Source organism: Culex quinquefasciatus, chromosome 3 (genome assembly GCF_015732765.1).
Source record: "Culex quinquefasciatus strain JHB chromosome 3, VPISU_Cqui_1.0_pri_paternal, whole genome shotgun sequence".
In the NCBI taxonomy this organism is placed as follows: Eukaryota; Metazoa; Arthropoda; class Insecta; order Diptera; family Culicidae; genus Culex; species Culex quinquefasciatus.
In genome coordinates this window covers 154,750,403-154,767,135 of record NC_051863.1, presented here as the reverse complement: position 1 = coordinate 154,767,135, position 16,733 = coordinate 154,750,403, and the positions used below count along the sequence as shown (strand labels likewise).

Sequence of the window (16,733 nt, the reverse complement as noted above, 5' to 3'; positions counted from 1 at the left end):
GTTAAGTGATTTTTTCACGATAAAAATTGCTCTTTATTTTATGGTAAATTATAATCAATTGCATCCTACAAGTTACAAATGTTATATCAATAAAAGATCTTTTTTTCATTTCTCTACGTTTTTTCTATCACGTAAGATTGTAAAAATGTTAGAAAAAACTATTTAATACATTTGAGTTAATTTAGAATGTGTTTAGTTCTCAGCATGATAAAATCCAGCGAACAAAACATAATTATTCGTATAAAAATACAAATTTAGACCAGCACATTTTCTTAAATAAATGGTCTTCTTATGAAGCTTAAACATTTCTTTTTAACATGTTAACATAAATATTAAATCTCATCTCATTCAGAATCTGAAAATGATGTAGTTATCTCATCTTGTCAAAATGCGCTTAATAACTTGAATATTTTTTTACGTTTCCAATGTATTTTTTATATGACCATCAGGGTTGCAAATGAGTGATAGAAAAGCTATCAATAGATTATCTCTGCACCAAAAATATCCGAGAGTATAGCGGCCATCACTATTGCTTGTGAGATCCCTTCTTGTTTCTCGTTATTCCCAGCGATGTCATTCTCTCTCTATCACTCCTGCCCTTTTCCTCGACTATGCGCTCTCACCGCTGAGTCTCTCAATCTCTCCGAAAACTGCAATGAGAGAACGCGAGATGGCGATTAGAAGCCGACCACGCATGACGTCCCGTTAAACTGCGTTTGCAAAATTGGTTTTGTGGCGGCTTTTGTGGTTAAACGCTGTTGCGGATGGATGATCGTGGAAGCGGGAATGAGAGAGAAAAGGAAAATGTCAATCGCGAGTGGGTAAACACGAAAACGTGTTCGGCTGTGTTCGGCGCTGAGAGTTTCAATGAGGAGAGAAGAGCCGTTGTGCTTGAGGCATGATTATTCAGGCGGGATAATTGTAGTTGCTGAGAGCTGATATTTTGATATTTTAACAACCCTGGACCATAAATTTAAAAAAAATAATCTGTAGTAAAAATATAAAATTTTCATCGTGAAAACTCAAGCATCTTTTTCATTCATTTTTTTAAATTTGTTTTCAAATAATTTTCGATTTTATGTTGGATTGAGACAGTGTTTGACATCTTGAACAAAAAATTCAGCGCAGATCGTAAAACAAAAAAAAATATTTTCATAAATTCATAGTCATTTACAAAAAAAAAATCGCAGAAACACAACAGTCATTATTTTGACTTTCTTGACTAATAACCCTTTGCGCATTATTTTGACAATTATAGGCTTAAAATTTCTTTTAATTTGCCTCTTACCCCTCTCAACTTGATTTTTTCTAAATAAACTGGTTATGGCCGCATTTGAAAAAAAAAATTAAAAAAATCGGAAATAATAATATTCCACAAGCAGCTGAAGGACATTTCAAAAATTCACAGGACTAGAACTTCACGGACAAAAAAATGAAAATTGTTACGAACCGTTGCCATTTCCCGTTGTTCAACTTAAAATAAAGTAGAAACATGTAATTTTATTGGAAATTTAATGTAGTTTTAAAATTTGCAACAATCCAGATAGGTAATTTTTATCATTCAGAACAATAATGTCCATTTCATTCCATGAAACCCAAACTCCTATTCCCAAATTGATGAAATTTATTTTTTTACAAAATTTAACGAAATAATCACTGAGTCAAACGATTTTTTAATTAAGATTGAATATTTAACAATGTACTAAAATGTGGTATTATTGAACATTATTGGAACACGTTTAAATATACATTAAAATATGAAAATTAATTGAAAATTCTCAGAAATGTTAAATCAAACTTTAAAAATCTAAATTATTTAAAGTGGTACGAAAAATAAAAACTAAAATGATATACCATCGTGATTTTCATGAATATTTCAACTGTGCCTCCCACGTTCGCCAGCAACATTGATAACTTTACAACCGGTTGAATGTCGGTCAGTACACTTGTCTGTCACTGGGGAGGCGTCTCTGGCTTGTTTCTTTAACAACCTTCTTTATTTTTTTATTTATTTTACCATCATTGGCAACCTAAGCGCCTTCTCGGTGTGATGCCGGTGCAATAGCACCATCAACGGCTCTGACAGACTAAAGCCGATGTGGTGCATTATTGCGCCAATGCAAGAGCGTTTAACTCGTCACTTTGGCTGGCTCTCAGGAATGATGATGGTCGAGTTTTAGCTTTTTTATTAAAGTGTTAAGGTGAGCCCATAAGAGAGGTCTAGAGGTCATTTACTCAGAAATGAATTTTAAAATCAAATGAAATTATTTGCAGAAATAAATATACTGAAAAAGAATATCGTAATAAATGTCGTAATATTTTTAAAAATAACTATAATTCAAAATTGCGATTAGTATGCGTTGGACACAATTTTATCATTATTATTCTACGCTCGTAGGGAAACCCCAAACTAAACGCCAACTTTCAACAACGTGAGTTCACTTTCATTTTGTCTGGTTAGAGCATTGCGAATATACATTGCGTGTTAAGTTACGAAATATGTAATAAAATTTCTTAATATGGACTTCTCGAAAGAAAAAAAAACTGGCGGGCATTTCAATTTTACACAGTTAAAAATATTTCATTCATGATTTTTCTTCAAATATAATTCAAATCATTGAAGTTAATTCATGACTAGAAAGATAGTTCAGTGCAATAAAGCTACAACTCACCGCTGGACAACTTCAAGTTGCCATTTCAGCGGACCCGGCACGTTCCGTGAATAAAATTCAAAAAATAGCTCAAGTCTATTGTGAAACAAACCCCTGCAGCGCGATGCAACTGCGGCTGGCGCGAGTGCGCTTATCTTCCATTCATTCTGATTCATTCTAGAAATGCACGGCTTCCAGCCAGGCGGGGCTGTTTTGTTTCGCCAGGCAAATGTTTGGAGTTTTACTACCATCAGGTAGGGGGCATCCCTAAATTACGTGGATAAGGTTTTTAAACCAGATTTTTCTAGATGATTATCAAACAATTTAATACAATTAAACCAAATTTATTGTGATTTTGATGTTATTTTCAAAGCTCAAATCAATTACGTAATTTCAAATCACTCCCTGAAACCAGCAGCTGGATCATTTCTATTTTTATGAGTGTTTTTTAAAACGCGTATCGACAAACCAGACCACGACTAGGCATGATAAGAGGGTTTTAAAAATGGTACCCGAGCAAAACATTTGCCACTGAAATGCTCTGCACTGAAACGCACACATGCAAACTGCAATGTAATTGTACAGTTGAGCGATGTAACGTAACGTGCAGTGTTGCTGGTTTGTCAAAAAAACATTAAATTTAAATTTAGTTTCAAACGCCTCAAAAAAATTAAAAACAGACATTTTCAGAAGACCAAAATTAAAAAAAGTAAAACCAAAATTACACAACCGTACGGTACACTGAATTAAAAAACAACAACAAACTTTCAGTTTCAGGCCACGATTGCAATTTTGCAGGGCTTTTGTTTTATTAGTGATGGTCACCAGTACACATACCTACTCACACAAAACACATTTAATGGTCACTTTGGTCGAGCAAAACACCATAAAACTGTGTTGTTGGGCGATTTAGGTTTTTGCTTGCTGCAATGACGCGTGATGAGAGTAGAAGCAACACACACGTTCACAAAGTCACGTGCACGTGATCAAGGGTTTGCTAAAGTTTGTAGGTCGAGTTGTTAAAATTAGGGTTTCTGGGTCAAGGTTGATAGATTTGTTGTTATATTTTAGTTTGAAAATGATACAAATATTTTCATTTACAGAAGCTATTTTAAGAATTATTTCTAATTGAAAAATACACTATAATAAAAATAAATAAAAATGAATTATCAAATGTTCAAATACACTAGGACTACATGGCACAATATTCATTCAAATTACGATAAAAAAAAGTTCCCATTAAAACGGTACTCCCCAACAATATACGCCCACAAAGCCCACTCTATTTCTCCGTTCCAAAAATAGAACGCAAACAAAACCGAAAAAAAGACCCCCATCATGGCGGCGAACTTTTGTACGATCATGAGCTTATGAAAGAGCTAATTTCTCTGCGAATTGTCGGTACCAGCATTGCCGTCACCCACTTTTTGCAGTCGCCACCACCGTCTAGTGAGGCTAATGAACTGTCACTGTTATTCCCGACGGTTATGCATTAAAAAAAAGATGGCCGCCACAAAAATTCGCGCCCAGGCGTGGGCGTTTTATTTCTGTTTTATATTTGTGCAGAAATGTTACGTAAAACACCCATCCCAGTTTGACTGTAAGGTGAATACAGAGTGTTTAAATGTTGTTTGAACAGAGTTAAGGTGCGATGCACAGCCGGAACACAGACGGTCACCAAAATAAACACATTATCTTTTTTTACAAGCGACGAACCGGTTTCCGAAGAAGGCCAAACATTGCCCAAAACGATCGCGCTAAGACATTCTAAAGAGTCGTTTTGAGATGTTTTGATTTGGCTCCAAGGAATTTCTTTGACGTCAAAAGGGAGTTTCGAAAAAAGAAGAATAAAAAATAACATGTATCGGGTGACAGCTTATTTGCGTCAAACTTCAATAGAAACAAAGCTGTTCTTTGTATCTTTGCAAGGCAAAATATGAATTATTGATTGACTGATTTGCAAATTAAAAAAAAGATTTTGAAAGAAAGTTGGATTAACCTTAGGCCGCTGCAAATGTTTTTTGAAGTTTATGTTTCGAAAAAAAAAAAACTTTTTGCAGTACTGTAAATCGAAATTCGACAAACATTCATGACATTTTTATCGAATTGAAACATGCCTAATGTGATTTGAGAAATGCAGAAATGCATTTCCAGCTGTTTTCAGTTCAGTTTTCATACTTTTATTTCCATTGAAATTTTGAAGTTTTTCGAAAAAAAAAACATATTTTTTGCCCCCTGATTTTTGGGACCATTTTGAAAAAAATGTGCATCGGCATATTTTAACAAATCATGCTTTAAAAAGTTAAACTGCTTTTTCAATCTGCATTATTCCAGGAATCTGCATTTTAAATTTTGATCAGCCCTCTGCCCATTTTCTATAAAACACTTAAACATTGTTTTAGGTTTTGCTCAACGTTTAAAGAAATTAGACAAATTTTTATGCACGCTCAGTGTAGAACAATATTGTTATACATTGTTAAACACCTGGAAAAAAACTAAAAAATGTTATTTTTATTGTAATTTTTTCTTGGGGTGTTGACTTCAACCAAAAGCATGATTATCGGGAGTTAGGTTTAAAAGCCATTAAACTGCTTTTGAATACTGCTTATGAATGCATGGCCAATGCAAATTTTATTTCAAGTTTTTGCTGTCAAATCATCGGGGTTTGATTGTAAAGGCAAAAGAAGTGGACAGAGCGAATTCGTTAATTCAAATTTCGCTACTTCGCATGTCTCCTCGACAATTTGCACGTATTCGTATTAAAAAGCACTCAAACGTCAACACTGAGTTCCAAACTAATGTTTACATTCCGACCCGTATAGATTTCCGAGCACGTGGTTTCGGGCTTTTGACAGCTGTCAGTCGTTCCAATTATCAAATTTGTAATCGACAGTTCCATTCGAATCAACGAATCCGCTCTGTATCAGGTTTAACTAAGTGTTTTTTATAAAATGAAGACTTTTTAACCTGTTTACTAATTTTGAATTTTGAGACCACAGATCAAAAATTTAAGTGAAACTTCTGGAAAAAAATAATTTTAGTTTGATCGATATTATGCAAATTTGTGACAGTAGCATAACTGTAGAGCAATACTGCCGTTCTACGCATCATTGTCCCATGTCAAATTTTGACGATTTTGACTTTTTAACATTTTTAATTTTAGTTTGTCGTATACTTTAAAAAAACACACGCAAAATCCAGTACTTTGTTCATGAACTCATTAAAAACAACAACAAGTCTGTTTGTCGCATCGTTACATTTTTACGCATAATTATCCCAAGTATTTTCTGTCACGGAATCATTATGTCTTGTTTACCTTTTGTATAACAAGAAGATCACAAATGAGAGTGATAAACTACTAACTGGGGTGAGTAGAAACACAAAAATCTGTCGAAAAATTTCGATCGCACTTTTTGGAATATGGGACAATTATGCGTAGAACGGCAGAATACAAGACCAAAACAGCAATTTTTCAGGTACTTTTTCACTCGATCCGATTTCAATAAAATTTTGTAGACATGTTATCCTAAGCTTATATAAGCCATTTTTGTGTATATGAAGCTCGTTGCACTCGAGAATGTCATTTGAGAAGGGCGTAAGTTATTTAAATAATTTTTCATATCGTAATTTAAATATTGCTGTATCTCAAAGCCGTTGCATCGTATCAATAAGTGGTCGAAGACAAACTTGTAGGAATTCGGACAAGCTTTCTGAAAAATACACTGATATAAAAAAACACGCTACTTCTATGAGATTTCTTGAATTTCTTCTTGAAAGTGATGCAACGTTTTTTTTCGTTCAATTTTTTTTTTGTGAAAGTAGCCTAAGATGATGCAAAAAGCTTCACGAAAAACTGATTTTTGAAAACGTCCAAATTCCCAAAAAGCGATAAAAGTGAAGAGACAGCGGTTTTAAAATTAAAATAAAATGTTGAACAAACAGAGGTTTTGGGAATTTTTTTTTTTGTAGATTTTTGCCATTTCTCTATGACAGACTTGATTTTTCTGTCTCATAAATATTCAGCAATTCCATTTGAAAAGAGCCTAAACCGAAAAAAAAGTTCTCCGATCAGGCTCAACATTTTTCGGGGGGTTCCTTGGCCAAAATAATTAGACCCGTATTTTTTTGTTTGGCCATTAGGGTGACCTACATCGTGCTAGGGTGGTTAAAAAAATAGCAATTTTCGTCATTTTTCGCAAAAACCTCTTTTTTCGAAAAATCATATCTCCGCGCCATTTTATCCGATTTTAGCTGTCTTAGACGCAAAAGAAAGTTGGGTATCAAAATTTTAATAATTGAAAGACGCAACTTTTGGTACCATAACATCTATAGGTCATCGCTGAAATTTTTAAGTTATTGCAGTTTTAGTGAAAAGAGTTGATTTTTTGCCGATTTCGTCATTTTCCCGTTTTTGCGCGTGGAGCGTCGAAAAACTCAGATTTTATTTTCAAAAAATCATATCTCCGAAACGTACGGTTCGACATCGCCAATTTTTTAATATGTTATGTGAAATTTTCCGAGGAATCCAAAAAAAATATTTTTAGACATAGGCTCTTTCGTCCACACACGGGCAAAACGCCATTTTAAGTTTTCATACGACTTTTTCAAATGGTAAGCTAGATTTTTGAAACTTCTTACTATTTTTCCCAAATAGCCAAACTCATCACCTTTCTTTTGCGTCTAAGACAGCTAAAATCGGATAAAATGGCGCGGAGATATGATTTTTCGAAAAAAGAGGTTTTTGCGAAAAATGACGAAAATTGCTATTTTTTTAACCACCCTAGCACGATGTAGGTCACCCTAATGGCCAAACAAAAAAATACGGGTCTAATTATTTTGGCCAAGGAACCCCCCGAAAAATGTTGAGCCCGATCGGAGAACTTTTTTTTCGGTTTAGGCTCTTTTCAAATGGAATTGCTGTATTTGTAGAAAGCTCGTCAAATTTCCCATAAGATTAGGTATTTCTATGATTGGGCCAATTAACATGTTTTTTTGACCCAGTAGACTGTGATTCTATAGAATTATGTTTGCTTTTCGAAAGTTTTCATCATTTTTTTACTACGTTATAGCACTTCTTAAAAATTGAACTTTTCAGAACTCCAAAGAGTGTTTGATTACCGTGACCAGATTTGATCCCTGAATCTTCTGCTTGTAAAACAGAAGCCGCAACCATTAGCCCACGGTGCCGGCTTCTGACAAAATTCAGATTTATCTTGTTAGGATTACCAGACATACAAGATTTATCATCAAGCAGATGAAGTAATGCGATTAATAAACATTATATCATCGATCAATTAATTACACTAATTAGCATTTCTAGAATTACCTGTGGTGAGAAACGTGACACCCATCTGGTGTGTGTGATGGCACTTTCAAGCTTATTTATTCATCATTAACCCTTGGGTGACATTGCGCCTGCCAGCCAGCTGCGGGATGCTGATTATTCATTGTTTTGTCCGGACTCCGTGTGTCATTCTTTCGTGTGTACATAATATTCAAATCGTGCTGCGATTGAAATCTTTGTCAAAACTGAAGAACCTCACACCTGAGTGACCAGCCGGCCGGGTATGAATGAGTTTTGTTTTGCAAAGTCATAGATTTACAGTGTTGGAAAACAAAGACTCTTTTTTTTTTTCATTCAAATAAATTGACTTTCAATTTGACGATGACGTGCAGATTCTCACGTTTGCACAGTATACGAATCTTTGCTCGGACGAGTAGAATTCTGGAGTGCTCGTAACTGAGAGAAGTTCTAAATTCCTACCAAATAATGATGGGAAAATGAGCCCACAGTCTGAATGAAGTCTCGTGCGAGTGCACAGTTAAGTATACAGACTCGGCGGATCCACTTGTATAAATAGTCTGAACAATGGAATCCGTTGTGTAAAGTTGTGAACGTGGTGGAAAAGGGTCAACATACACACGTGTATGCCCTTGCACCTTGGAACACGAACGCGAGCTCGGTGAAGAGCTTCACACCGGTCAGCTGAGCCGAGCTGCTGCAACTACTTCTAAAACAATTACCCCGAGCAGTGCTGATTTAATTTTAAGTTTGAGGAGAAAATTTTCCGCTGCTTTGCACTTTGATCATTGATTTTAACAAGAAAAGTGGGACGAATTCGCCAAATTCTATTTTTTGTTGAGCATTTTTAATCCTGGGCAAACAGACTTAAATCTTCTTTTTATATCAATTTTTCAATCACTTTCTAATAGTTGAAAGCTACTATCAAACGCAAATAAATGAGCTGTGTTGAATTCGAAACTTTCGTGATGAGTTTCCGAACAATATTGATTGAAAGATATCTAAAGAGATTTACGTCGGTTTGTCTATGGTATAACATTTTTAATGAAATCTGAAAAACTAATTATTTTATTTCTTTACAGATCCTATCAACAATTCTTCCGTGTGTCATGATTTCCCATGCCCAACCCGACAAGGCTACAACAATTTGATTGTGATAATCTGAAAATAAAGTATCGGCTGCAATTTTTTTTTAACAAAACAAGTGAATTTTATTTTTTAATAAAAAATTTTCAACATCCTGATAAAGTGAAGAGAAAAATCAAGTGATTCAAGCTAGTTTTTAACCTAAAACCAAGAAGAAATTTCCAAGCGGTGAAACATAACCAACAAATCACGTCACCAACTACCGGTTAACTGGAAGATCAGGAAGATCCCATCACGATGAAGAAGGATCAACGACGGTAACAGTCGTCGTCGTCGTCGTGTGCCATGTAAAGTGGTTGGTGAATGCCAACACGCAACAACGTCTTCGCTGTCGTCGGGAGGTGAAGTGAAATTCGACGAAGCCTGTTTAAAAATAAATAAAAGGAAACAAGTGATTTGCCTCAACAGGTGTAAGTTTAACGTGAAAGCAACAAAAAAAATAAGAAGAAGAAGAAAAGTGATTGTGAAGGGAATGATAATGTTTTAAAAGTTTTGTGCAACTTGACGAATCCACGAATCAATGGCAGGGAGATAAGGTTGCGACGTGACAGTGCGATCCCACCCCCCACGATATCCGACAACGAACTCAAAGTTCGAACCAGTTGGCAACACCAGGTAGCGGAACAGTCAACCTGCAGAAATGACCATTTCATATTCAGCAGAGGTGCCAAACGGCAGCAATTTCGGATGTTTCTGGCGTATTCTGTGGAAGTAAGTAATTATGCAAGCGACGTAACCTGGGCGAAGACCGCCGTAGACGGTCAGTTATGCGTTTATTTTAAACTCGCGGCAGTGCTGCCAGCTCGGGGCACTTGTCACGTGGAATGTAGTGCGAACAAAAGCTGGCGGCACTGTTCAGTGATGGACAGACACGGAGTTACAGTATTGATTAAGCCATTTAGTGCGATATCAATTTGATGCACGCGCACAAGCTCGGTAGGTCTAATACCAGGTGTCATTCATTGCAAATGACATTTGATTTAGTGTAATAATGAAGTGCACGCACGTGAGACTATTCTTCACGGTTGTTTTAAAGGTGAATACGTGGTTAAGTAATGATTTAAATGTGCTAATTGGATCATTGTTATGCATGAAAACTTGTATTAGCTATTCATAAATAAAAACATGTTTGCTTATTTTATTTCACGAGGTATTGATTGATTCAAACATTAGCAGTTTCTTAGAATCAGAATCAAAGAATCCAACAAAATAATAATTCTGTGAGATTGACTAGCAGTTTTTGCTGAATAAAAAAGATTTCGAAAACTGTTAAGTTTCACAATCTTTCCAACAAGAAAAAATCTTAGAATTATTTTGATGTGAAAGGAAGATTTTTTGATAATATTTTTTTGTTAAGTTTAGCTTTCAATTAAACATCACCAATATTGAAAAAAAAGTTTTCGAAAAAAGTCTATTCATTCATTAAGAATAAAGCAGTCACGCATTTTAGCAAAAAAAAGCAATAGTCAATCGATTTTGATTTTTTTTTTTCAGCCAAAAACATAGTTTTTTATATGATTTATTAAGCAACAAAAAAACTTTTCTGCTAAATGTCTTTTTGGTGAGGAGACAATTTGGCGAAATGACCTTCGGCAAAATGTCCATTAGGAAAAATTTAGCATATTCTTTGACAAAACCCTTTTTCTAACGGTATTTCAATAACTAGCTTTTTTTATTTTACTCAACGCGTCGACCCTATCCGATCAAGAAACATTCTTCGGGTTCCTTTATTGAAAAATATGCAAAAAATACAGAAAAAAAAAATCTTTCAAACGTCACTCTGTTACACTAATACCTCAGGCTATAATAACTAGGCTTTGGATATTTTCTGTTGTGTACGACCTTGCCAGAAAGCCCAGCTATCAACAAAACCCACAATATCTCATCTCATGCTATATTTTTGTTTATTGAACTTATTTTTAAAATTTCAAAACAAATGTTTAATATGCTAGTATTTTTTATTGAATTTGCGTACCACTAATTAGAATAAAATTCCTCAAATTTTCACAGCAATGATTATTTAATTATACCCATTTGAATTCAATTTACACAATGGATAACCGAATGAATTCCTGTTTTTAATTTTTAAATGTATTTCAATAAAAAATTATAAATAATTGAATCATATCATACAATTTTTAATGTAAACCATTTGATGGAATTTCCAAAATTGTTTTCTTGGTTTATATTTTCTTCAAATTATTTAGGATAAAGTGCCTTGAAATTGATTTATTTTTTTTTTTAAATAAATAATTAGGCCATTGCAAATTTTATTTCAACTTTTTGTCCGTCCCTCTCCCTCCATTCATAAAATCCCCAAACAATTAGGAGACAGCAAATAATTATAATTGCTGAAAATTTAAACTTGCATTGAAATAACTTGTACAATTGATTTAAACTATTGAAAATACATTGTACAACGCTTTTTTTGTATTTTCCATCAAATAAAACACTTTTAGACTTTCTGCAAAATTTAGAATTATGACACATTGGAAAAGACGCAAAAATTTCGAAAACTAATATTTTCGTAAATTCATTGATATTTGTATGAGGCAAAATGGCCTTTTTTGAAGAGAACGTACTGACAATATTTCAGCCAATTAAAAAATACATAAAAAATTGGAAGAATTGCAATTTTTGAATTACGAGCTTTTCTTTTTTTAAAAGAGCTCAAACTTTTATTTGATTAATTGTTGTAAACTATGTATTATTTTTATTAGTTTTATTAAAGACACTTTACCATTATAATGTAAACTATGTATTAATTTAATTCTATTCTACCGAAATTTAAAATTTTAGATAAGTTGTTCAGATAAAAATATTATATTGAGATTGAAAAAAATAGAAAAATGAAAAAAATCATAACCAAATCTAAAACTTTATGAAATTTAAACAACTGATTTTTTTTCGTCACTATCATGTTACTCTGTAAATTTAACATAAGAATGACTATAAATTGTAAAAATAATCAAATTGGTTTTTATCACTCCAATCAGTAAATTTTGCTATGCAATTTTGACAGTGATTAATTTTTAAGTAAATATTGTTACAATTATAATTTTAAATTATGTTAAAAAGCAAGTTTTATTATGACAAATTTTATTTCGAAAAATGATCTAGGTTAAAACTTTGCAGAGTTTGTCGAGATAGCACGTGTCAAAGTTTTAATGATCGTAACTACATTTCATACGAAGCGCTTCAACATTAAACGGAGTTTTAAAGGTTTTTGTTGAATATCTCAGGATTGAAATCGAGTTTTGGAAATCTGTGAAAGTAAAAAGTTGACGTCCAAAATCACGACAAATTACCAAATTTAAGAGATTAATTTTATAGCTTTATATAAATAAGAGTCACACCAGCTTGAAGTATCTGCTTTAAACATAAGATGTTTGATTTGATTCTTATAACTTATATTTTTCAAATTTCATGTCGTATTTTAATCGTTTTTAGTTTTAGTCGTACCGCTTTAAACCCTTCGAAAAGTGGTGGATTATCTCAATTTCATTGCTAAAATTTAGTTTTGTTTTAAAATATTTGTCCGGAAATATCTGAAACTAGACTATCTTCGCGTCTTTCGTAGACTAAATGCTACTTCCGGTTTAAAATGACCGAAATAGACTTAAAATGTGCCAAATCATTGTATAATGGCTTTCGAAAATATACCTATTCACACAAAAAAAAACTTATGTTCAAAGTGTTCCTTTTAATCTGAATCGGTATAACTATCCATTTAACGAGCCCAACAATGTTTTCAAACAAACAAAATATCCAGTTTTTTGCTATGCCCGACACTGCAACAAGTGTAATCCTCTGACGCGGAGAAGAAACGTGTTTTTCGACTTAACCCTTTCGAGCCTGATGGGTCATATATGACCCAAATATCAAAATTTCCAAAACTAGCCTATAGGATAATTTTCGTATAGTCATAACAATCATTTTCCCATCATTGAATAAAAAAATATTTTTTTGGGAATTCAGGCCTGAAAGGGATAAACAGAGCACCGCTCTGACGTTAACCGACAGCCACGACAGCACCAAGTTCAACGTTTTCGTTCGATCTTGACATTCAGAAAGGTTTCGCCGTTTGGTGTGTGGCGGGTTTCCCAACATGCGATCGAAGGACACCCGGCAGGTCTGTTTCGGCTTGAGCCTAGTCAAGTGTGATCGACGCCGAATGCCTTATTTTGAAGCTTGTCACACAGTCGCACCGGTTAAACGGGATTCCGACGGGGCCGTTCGGAAGACTGCGATGCCTCGCGATGATCTCGATTTGGACTCGGTTGACGGTTGACCAGATTAGCACCACTTAATCACCGCGCGCCGGTATCGCTGGAAATGCGGATCAAGTGGAGCCAATCTTTGTCATCAATAAACACCTTTTGCGGGATTATTGGAGTTGTGTAAAAGGGGTGAATCATTTGAAGTCAAATCGAAAGGATGATTTAGTTGTCAATCAACTAAATAATAACTATTTGAGACTCTAGAAAATCAGATCATTTTAAAAATAAGAATAATAAAGTTTGCTATTTTTTGTAGTATCACCATCACCAAAAGTTTTTATAAAACCTTATAAAATTTACATAAACTCAAACAAATTGAAAATGTCACTTTTAATGATATCATCAGCTCAGATCAGTCGGTCACGTTACATGACATTTGTGGCTCGCGATCTCGAAACCAATCTAGAATACAAAACAACCCCCTACGGCGGCCATTTCAGCAGCAGTTCAGACAGAATACGCTAGTAAACAACACAATAATGAATTTATCAAATGTCATCGCCATCAACTGAGACACACTGCACTGCGCTTAGTCGCTGATAATATTATCATATTATGAGACGTCCAATTCTAATGTGGTTACACACCTGCGGAAGTCCGACTTTGTCAACACCCGGGGTGAACTAAAAACCACATTAGCCACTTTGCCGTTGCTTCCAGCAGCTTCCAAACAGGAGTAATTTGATAATTTATTGCTAATTACACCAGACGGGGCCGCGCCCAGTTCACACGTACAGGTGACCCAGCCAACAGCCAACGACAACTTGGCTGAGGCTAGTTAACTGGAGATTGCTAATCTATCAAGGGATCGATGCCGCTCGGTAGCGTCAGTAAGTAAGTGACTTTAGACATCATTAGGAAGTATGATGGATTAGCTCGGAAATACCCTGAAAGCAAGTAGAATAAAGTGATTCTTTTTTACGAAGCTTTTAGAAATTATTCTCAAATTTTCATTCTTCTCTAGAACAACCTAATAATTAGTCGTAATATCTAACTAGAACACATACACTTTAAGAGCTTCACATTGCAACAAAGCTATCATCAACACATCCATTGTTCCTTTGGGTCTTATTGAATCAACAGATTGGTTCTACATCAAGTTTTATCGTTTTCAGAATGAATCTTGTTCCCCTCCCCTCCAATTGACGTCGACAGCATCTTGCTGGTTTTATGAATTGCAAATCCATGCAACGTAATGCTGATAGAGCGTCCAATTTCCCGGGGTTACAAATTTCCCGGGAAACGGGAAATTTTCAGCCAATTTCCCGGGAAATCCCGGGAATTCCCGGGAAATTTTAAATTTATTGAAATTTTTTATGATCTTGGCTTTAATTAATATTATGCAACAAAATTGTATAGGACATCAACATTAATGGTTTAAATAAGTGTGAAGATCAATTAACAGCTTGACAGCATGTAAAAAATCCTTCAACTACAAAAAAATTATTTTGTTATTTTTTTATGAGAAATATTTTTTATCAATGGGTTTGAACTGTGAGTAAAATTAATCCATAATCCACAATCATATAATTTCTTTTAAACTTGCCTCTGTGACCAGTTTATTGAAATGAGAAAAAACATGCAGACATTATTTTTTTCATGACAAATACTGGTTTCAGCTCTTGAACAAATGGTAAAGTTTTACTCTGAACAATCCAATGTTTTCAAATATTTGAAGCAAGCTTTGAATATATTTTTGCATTTTTTGAGATCAAACAATAGAAAGTAATTTTTCAATGATTTTTTTGTATTATTATGCAACATGATTTAAATTATACGATAAATTAACATCATTTCCACAAAAAGTCTTCTATTTTTTCATTTTTAACTCTCTAACACCAGTAGGTGCACCAGTGCTCCATGATTCTTTTACTTCAAATTGTAATTTGTTTAGTACTAGGTATTCAACCAATTGTCTTTTTGCACAAATTCGATTTTCATCTCATTTGATCGTAAAAAAATCTCAATTTTAATTTGGAGGTAAGGAGTTGATATTATTATGATGAAATAACATACATCTGTTAAAAGCTCAACTAATTGTAATAATTTGATACTCATTAAGCAAGATCTATTACCAGTTGCTTCAAAAAATAATATTAGCAGAAATAATTCTGATATCACAATTTCTGATAATCTGTTTCATTATATATAAACCAAACAATACATTTAATTGAACAAAATCATGTAGAGTTTGTTCATTCATTATTTTTTAAAGCATTTAGAAAAAATAGTTCTAAAATTTAAGAAAATGTATACTTCCGCTTGAATTTCGGGAATTCCCGGGAAATTTACAAATTTCCCGGGAAACGGGAAATATTTTTTTTCGGGAAATCCCGGGAATTCCCGGGAATTTTTTTCCCGGGACGGGAAATTGGACGCTCTAAATGCTGATTAACTGCCAGTTGTTGCTACTGCTGCCGTAATATTTATAGTTACATCACTGAACTATGCTACGGTCATGATGCATTCAAGTGTGATTAATTTTTAAGCTTACCTTCAACTTGGTATAATCCATATTTATTAAAACTTTATTTGCGTTTTCAATTTCCTTCAAACTTTATACCGTACATCTCGAGTTCACACTGTATCGTTGCAACAACGACAAATGACACACAGGAAAGGGTATGGCATGTGGCGGGTAGCACAGCGTCAGAAGTTTGTTCTCTATGAAAACTTAAAGCCAAGTGGCAGCCAAAGACTAATGAGCTCGCAGCAAGAGTCTTGTTAGAAGACGATTGATATTATACCTGTTTTAATTTGATTAGAATGATTGAAACTCATTTGTTGATCTGAACAAAAAAACATTGTTAGAAAATGAAGAATCAGTAAAAATAATTAATTTCATTAGCCAAATGTTTAAAATTTACACGTGTTTTAGATCAATATTGAACCTACTCAATCTATAACTCACTAGCTCAACCACACAATAGCAATTTCAGTAATATTTTCATCACACCCAGCATTAAGTGTTCATAACTTTAGTCAAGTTTAGTTTAGGAAAGAAAATTTCTCGATTTTCGGTTTTTTAATAACTGCAATGCAATGGTTTTATTTATTATTTATGATAAGGGTAATTCTCAACCAACTCACACGAAATCGGAAAAAGTTGCCCCGACCCCTCTTCGATTTGCGTGAAACTTTGTCCTAAGGGGTAACTTTTGTCCCTGATCACGAATCCGAGGTCCGTTTTTTGATATCTCGTGACGGAGGGCGGTACGACACCTTCCATTTTTGAACATGCGAAAAAAGAGGTGTTTTTCAATAATGTGCAGCCTGAAACAGTGATGAGATAGAAATTTGGTGTCAAAGGGACTTTTATGTAAGATTAGACGCCCGATTTGATGGCGTACATAC

At 34.1% G+C, this 16,733-nt stretch overlaps 1 protein-coding gene across 1 annotated transcript in view; it reads left to right on the top strand.

Moving 5' to 3' along the window:
* Positions 1 to 16,733, top strand: part of LOC6047930 (bestrophin-2) — a 45,179-nt gene that overhangs the window by 13,276 nt on the left and 15,170 nt on the right. The window contains exon 2 of the mRNA XM_038263906.1: positions 9,036 to 9,810. Within this exon, the coding sequence (XP_038119834.1) occupies positions 9,740 to 9,810 (71 nt within the window). The 5' untranslated portion in view covers positions 9,036 to 9,739. The remainder of the gene's footprint in view (positions 1 to 9,035; positions 9,811 to 16,733) is intronic.